Source organism: Cannabis sativa, chromosome 5 (genome assembly GCF_029168945.1).
Source record: "Cannabis sativa cultivar Pink pepper isolate KNU-18-1 chromosome 5, ASM2916894v1, whole genome shotgun sequence".
Taxonomy (NCBI): Eukaryota; Viridiplantae; Streptophyta; class Magnoliopsida; order Rosales; family Cannabaceae; genus Cannabis; species Cannabis sativa.
In genome coordinates this window covers 49,673,379-49,688,261 of record NC_083605.1, presented here as the reverse complement: position 1 = coordinate 49,688,261, position 14,883 = coordinate 49,673,379, and the positions used below count along the sequence as shown (strand labels likewise).

The 14,883-nt window shown below is 35.4% G+C and overlaps 1 protein-coding gene across 6 annotated transcripts; it reads right to left on the bottom strand.

Annotated features, from left to right (window-relative positions):
* Positions 1 to 8,963: 8,963 nt before the first annotated feature.
* Positions 8,964 to 14,078, bottom strand: LOC115716934 (homeobox protein BEL1 homolog). Of its 6 annotated transcripts, none has more exons than XM_061115732.1 (7): positions 13,343 to 13,527; positions 12,934 to 13,265; positions 12,500 to 12,820; positions 11,600 to 12,393; positions 10,848 to 11,236; positions 10,237 to 10,297; positions 8,964 to 10,034 (listed from the first exon to the last, which is right to left on the bottom strand). In XM_061115732.1, the coding sequence occupies exons 3-7, from the start codon at positions 12,708 to 12,710 to the stop codon at positions 9,270 to 9,272; spliced, it is 2,220 nt and encodes a 739-aa protein (XP_060971715.1). In that variant the 5' UTR covers positions 12,711 to 12,820; positions 12,934 to 13,265; positions 13,343 to 13,527; the 3' UTR covers positions 8,964 to 9,269. The 6 variants fall into 6 exon arrangements, with proteins under 6 accessions (XP_060971715.1, XP_030501717.1, XP_030501718.1 ...); XM_030645857.2 differs by having other exon boundaries at positions 13,068 to 13,265; XM_030645858.2 differs by having other exon boundaries at positions 13,068 to 13,265; positions 13,363 to 13,527.
* Positions 14,079 to 14,883: the final 805 nt, after the last annotated feature.

The following is a 14,883-nucleotide window of genomic DNA, read 5'->3' as shown; positions in this document are numbered from 1 at the left end:
CCAAACGCCGAGTTCCAAAATACCGGGCACCGAAAATGCAAAATATGAAAAACTACTGATAACATAATCATGCATTTCTGAATTCCATAAATAACAGTAATAAATTATTTAAATAGCTATAAATAATTTCATAATTAATCATAAACAACTGATAATTTCCAAATTAACTAAGCGGGCTTTACAGAAGCTATAGATTCCATATTTATGTTAGCGCTCCCACTCAATTGCACTACCGTGTTCCCAAAATGTAAATATCACCCTAACCCAAAAGTAGGCTTAACTTAACAAATCAAAGAACACGAATAACACTCTTGAGATTGAACCTAACCATATGAGGATTGAGATCATTTGATCTAGGATCAACAGGTGATATTGAATTTTATAGATATTACGGTAAATTTTAACATATCTAATCAAAGTTCAACATCGGTCCCTTACGATGTATACTCCATACATCCGATACTGGTAAACTTTGCCATTGTCCTGGAAAGGACATAACACTTTTCCAAGGTGTAAGAATACCTATCGCTGATTATACCATGTCAGTCTAAATCCAGTGTTCTGACAAATCAGGGAATAAACTTTTGAACATATGATTAAGATTATATTCCACTGTGCTGACAACACTATAATCTTTAATCAACTCATATGTTCTGGACTTAAAAAAGAATTCATACATTATATACATATAATCATGAAATAAATCATGTTAACCATGCAACATAAAATTTTATTTCTGATCTTTATTAATAAGTAAATCTGATTATATGAAATGAGTTTTATTTAGGGCATAAAACCCAACAGTAACACTAGTAGTGGATCCTTGGGAAAGACTCGTAGTGGACCATACAGGTGTTTCAGTTGTGGTCAACAAGGTCATAAGAAGAAAGATTACCCACGATGACAACAAAGATTTCAAGCATCTCACGGAGGACCCATAGGGAGCTATGTAGAGTCTACTCCTTTTCATGAACAGCCCAGGGCAAACCAATCTCAGTCTTCATCCTATGGTTTCACACCCCAATTGGGCTAGCGGTCTCAGTAGCAACATCAGTTTACGCCACAAGGTTCAGAGTTCAACATAAGGTACTCACAATGTTTCCAAACTCTTGCTCCTAGTGGGAGTCAAAGATGGTACAATCAAGGTGGAGGGTCTGGTGCAAGTACAAGCCATCCTAGTTAGGGAAAGGGAAAGGAAAACACAAAGTTGTCCACTCAAGCCTACGCTCTTGGGGTTGATGATCTACAGGGCGGTGCTGACCAGGGAGTTGTTGATGGTATGGCTCTTATCTCACACTATTGGGCTCATGTGTTATTTGATACTGGTGCATCACATTCTTTTATATCTTTAATTTTTGCTAGTATGTTCGGTTATAGTTGGGAAACTTTTAGTCCTGCATTGCATTTAAGTGTACCTATGGGGGGACAGGGTGAGGTATCCACCATATGTAGGTCAGTTTGTATTGTGTTTGAGGGACACAAGTTTTCTAGAAACTTACTAGTGTTACCTATGGGACAATTTGATGTAATTCTTGGTATGGATTGGTTGTCTAAATACCAAGCTATTGTGGATTGTTCATGCAAAAGAGTGACTCTTTTAACCCCTAGTGGTAATTTCATTGTTTATCAAGCCAACATGAGCGCAGTGAGACAAAATCCTATCTTAAGGGCATGCTTAGGTGGAACGAGAAACTTAGAGTGTTATGGGAATCTGTTTGTGATCCATGATGAGTCTAGGGATTTAGACCAGTTCCCTTAGATATCAGTGGTTAGTGGTTTTCCGGATGTGTTCCAGAGGATTTACCAGGGTTACCACCTAATAGGGAGATGAAGTTTTGCATTGATTTGATTCCCAAAGCTCAACCAGTTTCTATTGCGCCTTACCGCATGGCACCTACAGAGTTGGCTAAATTGAAAAAACAATTAGGAGAGTTAATGGATAAGGGTTACATCAAACATAGACTTCTCCATGGGGAGCCCCAGTCTTGTTTGCCAAGAAAGCTAATGGGACTTTGCGACTTTGTGTCGACTATAGAAAGTTGAATCAGATGACAGTTAAAAACAAATATCCTCTACCAAGGATTGATGAATTATTTGATCAACTTGGTGGTTCAAAGTTCTTTTCAAAAATTGATTTGAGGTCAGGCTACCATCAATTGAGGATTAGGGAAGAAGATATCTCTAAGACTACTTTCAAGACACGGTATGGACACTTTGAGTTTTTGGTAATGCCATTTGGGTTAACAAATGCACCTATTGGATTTATGGATCTTATGAATAGAGTCTTTAGACCTTTCTTCGATAAGTTTGTGGTGGTATTCATTGACGATATCTTAGTGTATTCTAAGACATGTGAGGATCATGTTGAACACTTGACAATAGTATTACAGACATTGAGAGATCATCAATTATACGCTAAGAAAGAGAAGTGTAAATTTTGGATGACTGAAGTCAAATTCCTGGGCCATGTAATTTCTCAAGATGGTATCACTGTTGATCCTACTAAGATAGACTCTATTCTACAGTGGGAAAGACCAATGAGTGTCACTGAAGTTCAAAGTTTTCTTGGGTTAGCAGGCTACTATTGTCGTTTTGTAGATAATTTCTCTCGAATTGCTATGCCTTTGACAAAGTTAACAAGAAAAGAAGTAAAGTTTATGTGGGATGATAGTTGTGAAAAAGCTTTCAGAAAATTGAAGGAAAGATTAACTTCAGTGCCTATTCTCACTGATCCTAACAGTGAGGAACCATATGTGGTGTTTAATGATGCTTCAGGTACTGGATTATGAGGTGTACTCATGCAAAATGGCAAGGTAGTTGCCTATGCCTCTCAACAATTGAAACCACATGAGAAGAATTACCCTACCCATGACCTAGAACTTGCCACGGTAATCTTTGTCTTGAAAATTTAGAGATGTTATTTATATGGCGTAAAGTTTGAGTTATACTCAGATCATAAGAGCTTGAAGTATATTTTTACCCAAAGGGACTTGAACTTGACGCAAAGAAGATGGGTTGAGTATAACCCTGGGAAAGCTAATGTAGTAGCTGATGCACTAAGTAGAAAGCCTCATGGTACTTTGGCATGTTTGGCTCTTGAGGACTGGAAAAGGACAATCACAGTGGGTGATTATAACTTGCAATACTATGAAGGGGAAAGAAGTAGCTTGTATCTCTAACATAGTGGCTACACTAGTACTACTTCAACAAGTTAAGCAATGTGGTGAGCAACTAGACGGGTGGACTGTTAATTGTGAAGGGTATCTATACCATATGGGAACACTAGTTGTTGCAGATATCCCTGATCTTAGGGAGTCCATTTTGATTGAGGCCCATAAATCCAAATTTGTTGTACATCCTGGAAGTACAAAGATGTACCAAGATTTAAAGAGACAATATTGGTGGGAAGGTAATGAAAAGAGATGTGGCCAACTTTGTAGCTAAGGGTATAGTTTGTCAGCAAGTTAAGGCTGAGCATCAGAGACCTTCAGGTTTACTTCAACCTTTGCCTATACTAGAATGGAAGTGGGAAAAGATTACAATGGACTATGTTACTGGGTTTCCATTGACACCTTTGAAGCATGACACTGTATGGGTGATTGTTGATCGTTTGACTAAGTCTTCCCATTTTTTTCCAATCAGAAAGGATTACAAGCTTACCAAGCTAGCTCGACTTTATGTAGACAATATAGTTCGACTACATGGAGTGCCTTCAAGAATTATTTTTGATAGAGATCCTTGATTACATCAAGGTTTTGGAAGGCCTTGCAACAAGCCTTAAGAACCGAACTTCACTTGAGTACTGCCCATCATCCACAGACAGATGGAAAGTCTGAGAGGACCATACAGACTTTGGAAGACATGCTTTCCTCTTGTGTTTTGGATTTTGGAGGTAGTTGGGGAGAACATTTGTAACTAGTGGAATTCACATACAACAATAGCTACCAAGCCAGTATAGGCACGGCTCCTTATGAGGCCTTATATGGGAGACCCTGCAGATAACTATTGTGTTGGGCAGAACTAGATGAGCATGTTACTATTGGACCCCAGATTATCACTAGTACCACTGAAAAGATGAAGGGAATCCAAGAAAGACTTAAAGTTGTTCAGAGTCGTTAGAAAAGCTTTGACGATCTCCATCGACGGGAATTTGAGTTTGATGTTGGTGATTATGTCTTCTTGAAAGTTATTCATATGCATGGCGTAACAAAGATTCGGAGTGAAGGGTAAGCTAGCCCCGAGGTATATGGGACCTTTTGAGGTTATCAAGAGAATTGGGGAGATCGCTTATCGATTAAACTTACCAGGACAGTTGAGACATGTTCATAATGTGTTCCATGTGTCTATGTTGAGGAAGTATACTCCAGATCCGTCACATGTTATTGAGTATCAGGCTATCCCTCTTCAGGAAGATGTGACTTATGAAGAACAACTTGTCAAAATCTTGGCGAGACAGCTAAAAGTGTTAAGGAACAGAGAGATTCCAGTAGTCAAGGTCTTATGGAAAAGCCACAGGGAAGATGAGGCTACTTGGGAGTTAGAGTCTGAGATGTATATGAAGTACCTCACTTGTTTAATTTTCAACTTGAGGTTGCACTTTAAAATTTTGGGGCGAAATTTCTTTAAGGAGGGGAGAATGTAAAAACTCGGTTTTTGACCGAGTCAAACATATATATATAATAATAATTAAATTATAATAATAATATATATACTTATATATAAAAAAAAAAATAAACAAAAAAATAGCATACCCCCCCTTATCGTCCCTCTCTCTCTCTCTCTATCTATCTATCTCTTTCTTTTCTCTCTCTTTAAAACACAAAAAGGAAGCCACAAAGCTCCATCACCGGTGGACTCCAACGACCAACCTTCGGCCACTGACCAGCCCCACGCACTGGACCACTTGAACCCCTGGTGCTGGCGACCTCACCCCCCAAGCGGTGCCGCTTCTTTCGCCGCCGTTAGCTCGGGATCGCAAGTCAAAGTTTGGGGGTTCAAACTTTGAACGGATTTTTTGGTCACCTCCGGTGTCCGTTTGACGAGACGTCTTCACCATTAAACTCATCTCATTTGAGGAGAACAACCTACACTAAACCATTTTGCCCAGCTCGCTACTTTTTCCGATGATATTTTTATAGCTCTGGCCCTTTCTAGCAACTTTCCAGTGATATCGTGTACCGTTTTGACAAACGGTTGGCATGGGTGTGATCTACTCGTGGAGGTGGTCATTTTGATATACACTACCCCTATTTTCAGCGACGTTTCCGATACACCAATTTTTACCGCCACCAATTGTTAATGTGCACCGCTTAGGTGAGGCTTTAGAACCCCAAATTTTAAATATAGTCGTATTATATGTCGTTAGACTCGCTTTTGAATGTAGAATTGGATGATGATAATTATTGAACGATTTAATGGTATAGGTGAGAGTAATATTCAAGATTAGACTAAACAATTGGAGCTCGGGACTTGAGAGCTTAAGATCGTTTTTTGAAAAAAGTTTAACGACTTGGGAGAGGTAGGGACTCAACTTGATTATTGGACTTGATTTTTATATGTGTTGTATAACATTTGACATATTCCAATTTTTTTTATTTACAAATTGTTTGAAAAATTGAAAACTTAATCTACATATTTTTCTGGACTGTTCTGGGGCACTGAGTGCCAAATATATTTTGTGTGCAAATATTTATGCAGGTTATGATTTTTGGGTTTATTCAAAATACAACTATTATGCTACCGAATTTTCTAGAAAATAAAAAGGAATATGTGGTTTTGTTATGCTTATTATTTGTCTGTTTTGGTTATACTGATGAGAGCCATGTTCATCATGTTTGGTGCATATTATTATTTCACAACCTAGTCTCTGTCATCATAAGTAGATGAGGTGTGCACTCACCTGTTGGTGAAAGACCTAGAATTTGTATAAGGAGTGAATTAACTCTGAGCCCCGATATTATGGTGGATGTCACATGCGACTACCCGATTTTGGATATCATTTCTATGATTGGTATTGAGAGCTAGGAGTTTAGTAGACGGTGTGATATGCATTTGATGCTTGATTTTGTGATTCTTTGTGGTTTCTCTACTTTATTTATATATTTTATTACTGGTGATGAAATATTTTATTTTTACAAAGCTAACCATGCAGAAATTTTATTAAACCAATGGTCCTTTGATATTAGTTGTCTTCCTACTGGGCGTTATAAGCTCACCCCCTATTTTCTCTCATCCCAGGAACTCGGTTTGATGCTAGTGGTTGAGGATGGTACCGTTGAGGAAGAAAGTCGTTATTAGTTTAGTCTTATTTTACTCTTTAGTCTTCTAATGAAATTGATTTTGTATTTAAGCTGAAATGGATGGTCTGGATGACTTAAATTAGCTATGTACTAGTTAGAAATGAGGAATGATGGATGCTAGATATTATTTTGGTATTTTATTGACTTATAAAATCTATCTATTTAGTGATTACATAACTATGTGGATATTATTGTTCTTTTATATTGATGAGTGGTCCTGATTTTGTTACTAATATTTTCTTATTAATATAGGAGTTAATCTATTACTTTTGAATTTGTATTTTGTAATATAAATTAAAGGATCATTTGTAAGCTTTATCTTCCTAGCTACAAGGGTCAAAGTGTGACCTTTGACCACTCAGGTTATGGATATTACATATTTGCCATGGCCTCGGGCTCGGGTCGTGACCGGGTAGGTTGGCAATCCTGTTCTAGCTCAATTGTACATCTTATTAGGTGGATTGCTTGGTCTAATTTGAGCAAATTAAGAAGGAAACTCTTCGCTGTTGCATTGTCGACTCTGGTGTATCACTTGTGGCATGAAAGGAATGAAGTTTTGTGGACTCGAAAGATGACTACCTAGATTACATACTCTTATTACGAAGGTAATTTAAAGTGTATAAAATTATGTTTTAATGGTATGGCCAAAACATACAGGTAAATAGGATATTAAATTGTTTGAGAATCTTTGTTGATAATGATTGGCAAAGATTGTATAGAGTTTTGTTTTCCATGCCTTTATTTGTACTGGTAGGTTATAAATTGGTATTTTTTGCAATACACTTTCTAATTTTTCAAAATAAAATAATGATATAGATATTTTGTTTTGAGAAAATGCTAAAGGATAACTTAAATTTTGAAGAACCACAAGAGGCGACATACTGTTATTGGTGTAATTTTATTATTGAGACTCACATATTTCAATTAAATAAATATTATGGAACATTGTTGCTACTTATAGGTTGTTTGATATGAGGGTTTGTTAGAATATGGGATAAGGTGATTGTGGTTCCATCTCAAAACTAATTGGCAATGAGAGGAGTGGCCCATTCATCTTATGTATGATAATTTATTCCCACACATTAGCAATGTGGGACAAACTCTAATACACCCTCCTCACGTTTCGACCTGAAAAGTGTGGGTATAATGAACGACATTTAAGAGATCACGAGACTGAACGCGACATTTGAAAGAATCCCATTAAGCCAAATATCAAAAAAAAATTGGGTGTACACGTCGAGAACTTTGTGGATTTTAAATCAGGTCAAAGACCCTAACACTGAAACTATCACACATTGGCCGAAAGGTCCCAAATGGAGGTCAAAGGGGAGAGAGCAGATTTATCTTTTTAGTTCAGCACAACGAATCACAAGTGGCTCTGATACCATGTTAGAATTTGGGATAAGGTGAATGTGGTTCCATCTCAAAACCAATTAGCAATGAGAGGAGTAGCTCATTCGTCTCATATATGATAATTTATTTCCACGCATTAACAATGTGGGAATAACTCTAATAAAGTTTGAGTTCTAGAGAATAAGAATATAACTCTAAACTTACATTTGGTATAACTTTAATGGAGTTTTAAATTTATTTTGGGGGTAATAAATCTCAAACTCTTAGTTGGGTGTCATCCCCTCTCAACTAAAACACACCAAGTTAGAAACTCTTATACCAAACACCATTACAACTTGCCAACTTGCCATATGGAACGTGTAGATGCCTATTAACAATGTTTTATTTATTTATTTATTATTTTATCAGCCTAAAGTTCAATTGAATTGACTTTTTTTTTTTTTTTTTTTTTTATGTTTAGTTCAATTAGATTTAACATTTTTAGTTATTATAATTTGAATTAAGAATTATGTAATATATAGCAATATACAATGTAAGCCTAATTAAACAAATTAATAGGTGCATTATGTTGTTATTACCTAGTATATCATAAAGGTTGAAAGAACAATAGGATAATGGAAGTTAATTGTTAAGAAAAAAAGGATCCCTAGAAGCCTAAATGCTTTTAGCATACATGACAAAAAAGAAGCTTATAAAGTGAGCTTTTTGATATGCAAAAGCAGAAGCATATAATAATGAACCACCTCGATCAAGTGAGGGCAAAACAAAAAAGAGGCTGCCTCTCTCTTGTTGATTCCTAATGGCATATGGATCGATATTGAAATGTCGTGTGAAATTAATTAGGGACCACAAGTACCACCAAACAAAGCAAACCCATGTTTTGTAGCTTCGTTAGACTTGTCCTAATCTTCATCAAAACTAAAGGAAAAACAATTTTCTTAAATTATATTTATGCTGCTGTTATATCAATTTGAATTTTCTTCATTGAGAGGGGGCAATAATTAATAATATATTTGTTATTATTGATTAATTAATGATGATGTGTATATATCACCCGCGAAAACCTTTTTCCATCCTTTATATACAAGAACAAGAACCACCACAAATGATTCCATCGCACAAATTGGCTCTAATTAATCGAAACATGTGTGTGTGGAAAATAATCAAAGCCTATCTATTATAATGCTAATAATGATTTTATTGTGAATTGTTGTACCCTAGCTAGCATTAATTTATATATATATATTGCTGCACCAACTTTAATTAGTATACCATATAGTAATTATTTAATTTAAAAAATTAAGATCGTAATATATAAAAACAGATAAATAGATAAATATTGTACCAAAATTACTAGCTAGCTAGCCAAAAGAAAATTGAACATGATCATATACATATATTATCATGTTCATATGTCTAGTAATTGAACCCCCAGTATACCTTGTATGTACGTAAGTATCTAGATATATATATAATTATATGAAAGTATATTTTGACTATATTTTATATAGAAAGATGATGTACCTAATAAAAAAAAAAGATGAAGAAGATGATTTTAAATATCTAAATAAATCATCACCAGCATATATTATATGTCATGAGAGATAGTAATAATAATCATGCCAAATCGTGGAGCAACTGTGCCCCCATCAAATTCCTGTAAGGCAAATTCTGACCTTCTCCGTCTAAGAGCGAGTACTGAACAACCCCTTGTTGGCACTGATCATCATCAATGTTATGATCTCTTGAAGAGTAAAATACAGAGCTTTGCGAACCCGGATGAGAAAAGGCTAAGCTAACTCCACCACCATGACCACCTCCTCCTCCTCCTCCTGCATGTTGCTGTAGCCCTAATGTTAAAGACACTCCTCCTCCATTATTGAATCCGGCCACATTACTAGGGTTCTGATGATCATGATTAGAGTATAAAACTGACCCACCACCATTCCTTTGTTGTTGTTGATTATTATTATTATTGTTATACGAAGAAAAGTCAAGCTCCTGCTGTGAGGATGATGACCCGAACGACACTACTTCCCCAAAACGACTACCACCACCAAAGTTTTGGTGTCGTATTTGATGGATCATGTTGTTGTGCCCGTGGTGTGGAGATTTTTCTGGATTTATGACTATAGAAGAGAGACATTCCGAGTCAATGCGGAGAAGTTGGTCGTGGGTTGGTTTCTGTTCTGTGTCGGGTGGGTTACTCCGACCCGATAGTCGTATCGGGTCGCCCAGAATATTATCCAATTGATCATGATCAGGTGATGATGATGAGGCTCCCATATTGGCTAATTCTCTCTCCTTTGTCTCTTCTAAGTACATTTCTTCCACCATTGGCTTCCACAGTCTCACTCTTGCGTTAATGAACCAATTTGATACCTGCAGTAATTCAAATGTATAAAAATATTAATTAATAACAATAATATAAACGTAACATCAATTACATGAAATTAATATATAATAATATCATAAGATCAAGATATTTGATATGCATTGATATACTATATATTCGTTGGTTGTTGATAGGTATATATACATGTACATAATATTCATATAATAATATGGGTTTAAGTAGACGTGCCTGGCTTCTTGAAAGGCCTGTTTGGCGAGCTAAGATAACTTTATCAACATCACTTGGGTACCTACAAAGATTTATATCATATGAGAAATTTATTTGATATATTCTTTGGTGGGTGAAAATTAAATAAAAGATTAAAATGAGAAATTTATGTTTGGTGTATATATTGGTACTTTTGTTTCAGAATATTATGAGACCCACAAGAGAATAACGGTATGAAAGAGAGAAGGAGAAAAAAAATCAACGAAAGAAACCAAATAATTGATGATATAATATAAATGTATATATAAACATGACAAAAATGAAAAACGGAGGGAATCTAAATAATGGTGGATAGAAACCACCAAAGTCTTGCATTGTTTTTGCAAAGCCAAAAAATATGATTGAGACTACACCACATAAGCTTCATATGTTGTTTTCCTTCGAATTTGGAAAAAACATTTCTCTTCTTTCATTAATTTGCATATGTAACACTTCAATTTTTATAACTTTTATAATGAAACTACAATTTTTTCGATGGGAATCTAAGAAAAGGAAAAAGTGGTAAAATCTTATTACCAAACAAAATTAAATATATCTCTACACTTACTGTACGTAATATTTTTTTCACTTACGGGTGTAAAAAATGTTCGAAGAGCCACGCTCGGAGGACAGAGACGGAACGTTCAGGAAGACCTCGTTGAGGGCGCCATGGATGGCTCTCCATCATAGTCATCTGCTGAAAAGCCCTTTGTTGTCTTAAGGTTTGGTCAAGAAGCCTAAGCCTTGGTGTCTCACCTCTGGTAGTGCCCGGTGCGCCCCCAGTAGCATCCTTTTCCCCCATTGCCTTCCTTGTGGCCTGAATCTGATTCACTATTCCATCTTTGAGGCACCTGAAGTGCCTTGACATGGCTTTCGAAGCTAGGGCGGAGTACACGGTTGCCGCTCCAGCCCCAGCCACAGCCTCAAAAGATGACACGACTGCCTTCATTTGGTCGCAATAGTGCTTGTATCTTCTCTCAACCTATACACACATGGTCTAAAACATATTAATTTTTAATTTTATGAAAATTGAGTAAAATAAACAAGAAGAAAAAAAATATATGAACGCAGACATCACAGACGTTGCGGTCATTAATGAAAGGCCCCCAAGTCGCTTAATTAGCTCAAGAATTAAATCAGGATGTACTTTTTTTGATATTATTTCATGATGATCAATTAACACTATATACTTTTTCATGATTTGCATAATTCGTATTATATATAGGAATTAATTGTAAGTATAGTTAAAGGAGACGGGAAATTAAACTACTCTAATAAATTAACTTTTTTATTTTAATGGCCATATATATATATAAAGGTACTATCTTTTTAATTTTTGTGTTACCTCTTCCAACATTGAAAGCAGCTTGGTTTTTCTCTTTTGCAATTCCATGAATTCAAGGGAGTAAAGGGATTTATTTTTGGAAGAACTGGCGCCATTATTATCAGCAGTCTGATCGTCCCATGATGTCTGTTTACTCAGCTTTTGAGATTTTTGCTTCGTTATCAAATCTGTTTGCTTAGTTCCAAGGCTACAAAACTCGTTCAGAAGCTCTCGAGTAGGGTTCAAGTACTTTGAGTTTTTCAGTTGAAACTGTACTTGATGATGAAAATTGACAGCTTTATTACCACCCAAAAACCCATCTTGATTGTGATTCATATTCATTTGTTGGGTGGTTTGCATATTTGCCACTTTCCCAAAATACCCATCTCGAGATGAAGTACTAAGGAACCTCATATGATCATCATCATGATGATCTTGATGTTGTTGATGATGATGGTTCGTTTGTCTCAATTCAAAACTTTGTAGTCCAATACTAGAAGGATTGGCTGAGCTTAAGGAGAGTGATAAGCCTTGGCTTGGCCTCTCATTTCCTTCACAAGGAAAAACACATCTCAAAGAAGAATCATCAACCAGGAACCTATTCTCTTGCCAAGGCTGCTGCTGATGATCATGATCTGGTCCAACCATTAGATTCTCGCAACTTGTTTCTGAAATCCCAGTCGTGAAATGATCATAGAATTGATGGTGATGATGATCATGATCTTGATTTTGATCATGATGGTTGGTATTGGTGGACTCATCCATGGTCTTGGAAGATGATGGACCGGCTGCTGCCTTGGAAATAGTACTGAAACCTTTGAAAAGGAATAAGGATTATTAAATATAATAAGTTGTAATATAAGTATTAGTAATAGTATTATTATTAGTAAGCTAATTTTCTATATGATCGATGATCCGTACTTTGGTTATTACTAGTCTTGGAAAAGCCAATCATCTCCATGCCTGTTGTCAAATTGAAGATCTCTGCAGGGTTGGAGTGGTGATGAAACTCTTGGATCTGGTGGTTGTTGGTGAACTGAGGTTGAATATGGTTTGGAGCTGTAGTACTACTCGGAATATTATTGTTATTTGGTGAAACATCTGAGTAGCAAAACCCAGCTGATGAGACCATCTTATGTATGAATATTCCACAATTCTTCTCAACTACTTAAGTTGCTTCCGCTTCTATACTTCTTCTCTTCATAGTACTATATAGTAAGTACTACTGTACAAGATTGTTCACTGATCACAAATTAAGAAGAAAAAATACCAAGATATTAAAATTCAATTTTATCATCAAATCGATTGTAGAATATTTACATGTGTAAACATATCAAGCAAGTTAATATACATACATATAAATATATATGTTTTCATCAAAATTAACTTGACCCTGCAGAAAAGGGGTTCGCCCTTTTCGTCGGATTAATAACACATTAACCAAAAGAAATTAAAAAAAGAAGGGGGGTCTAAGAGATCAGAGCCATACAAAAGCTGTTTATGATTAACAGAAGAGATAATTAGAGTTTATATGCATATATATTTATATATATGGGATAGTGGAAAATATGTATGTGGTGGATTGGAGAGATGAAGGAGAGAGAAAGGGAAAAATAAGTGTGGTCTCTTTTTTTCTGAGTTCTTCTCCTAATAAGCCAACGATATAGGATGCCATGAAAGCCCAAACCTAGGAAAGAAAGAAAGATCACATATATATAAATATATTTATATATAGATATATATTACAAGGGATCAGGTGTAGACCATGAAGATGATGATGATACCATATTCTTCTTCTTCACATCGTTTCTTAGTTTCCATATATGCCTTTGCCTGACTAAGTACTTTCTCTCTCTCTCTCTCTCTCCCTAGCTCAAGTGGGTCAATGCTCCAAGATTAAATACATCCAAAATAGACTTCCTACAAGGAAAATTCTGATAACCTCTACCCCACCTCAATTATTTCATGCCTCAACAATATAAAATTATTATTATGGTGCTATTAAACAAGTAATTAAGGTAGAAAAAACGACAAAAGTCACTATTTAATTACTGATAATACTATTATATTCATTATTTATTAATGAATTAAAAAACAGTATAAATAAAAAAAAAAAGAAGAAATGAAAAAAAACTCCACCAAAAAAGTACTTGACTTTTTCGTGAAATAGAGTCCAACTGAGAAAAAACTACAACCAGATGGTAATCATCATGAACCAAAATCGTCCTTCAGCCTAGTACACATACTACAAGCCGCCAGCTGATCCCTGTTTTTCTGTTTGTTAGTACTCCTAATGATTTTTACTCAAAAACCCAAAATCCAATTTTCTTTTTATTTATTAATAATGTTTTATTTTATTTTATTGGAGGGCGGAGAGGGGATAAGAAAAGTTACTACTAAAAAACATAAATGGAGATTGGGAACAAAACCCAAGAAGAAAATTCCTAAGTTGGAGTTGTTTCCCGGCTTTTTCAGAAGGGGTTTTTAGTGAGAGAAGTTCTGATTGGGGCGTGTAGTTGTGGTCCACCTTTTTTTTTATGTACAAATTAAATTATTAAAGTTAAAAACTGGAGAAGGAAGGGTAAGTGACTTGAGTTAAAGAATAGATGCTGCCCTTGCTGCTTGGGCTTTGTGAAAATTGTTCCCATAATAAGGGACTGTTTGGGTGTTTGAGATGAGGTGGTCCAATGTTTTCCTATCTAATCCTCATTAATGGGTGTATTAAAGTATCCCACCCATATATTTTATATATTGTTTTTATATATATATTACGTATTTGTTCATATTGCAAATATGGGACCGCATCTTTGCTTTTTATTTATGAGACTCAAAAATATGCCAACTATGTTTATAAAAAAAGATAAATAAAATAAAAAAATATGCCAACTACACGCGCCAACCATAACATGACACAAGTGATCAAGCACAGTATGATAGAATATTATGTATTAAAGAGAAGAGAATTGTTCAATATGTACAAATATATTAACCTCACCTTATTTTATCAGTAGCACATTATTATATTAGTATAAATTAATATTGAGTTTTTCATATTTTAATTTAATAAATAATATAAAATTAGTAAGTACTCTTAACGTGCTAATATGGTATATTAAGAACCATAAAATACGTAACAATACTCATAAATGCTAAAGGGCACCAGTGGTGCCTAGCACCCTCCTATGTGTCAATATCGCTATTGGTCCAACTAAGTATCGAATCCCATATAATTTAATATAATAGTTTTTAGGGAGTATCGCTAGCTAATTGCAACGTGACATGTCGAGAAGGTGCTAGGCACCAGT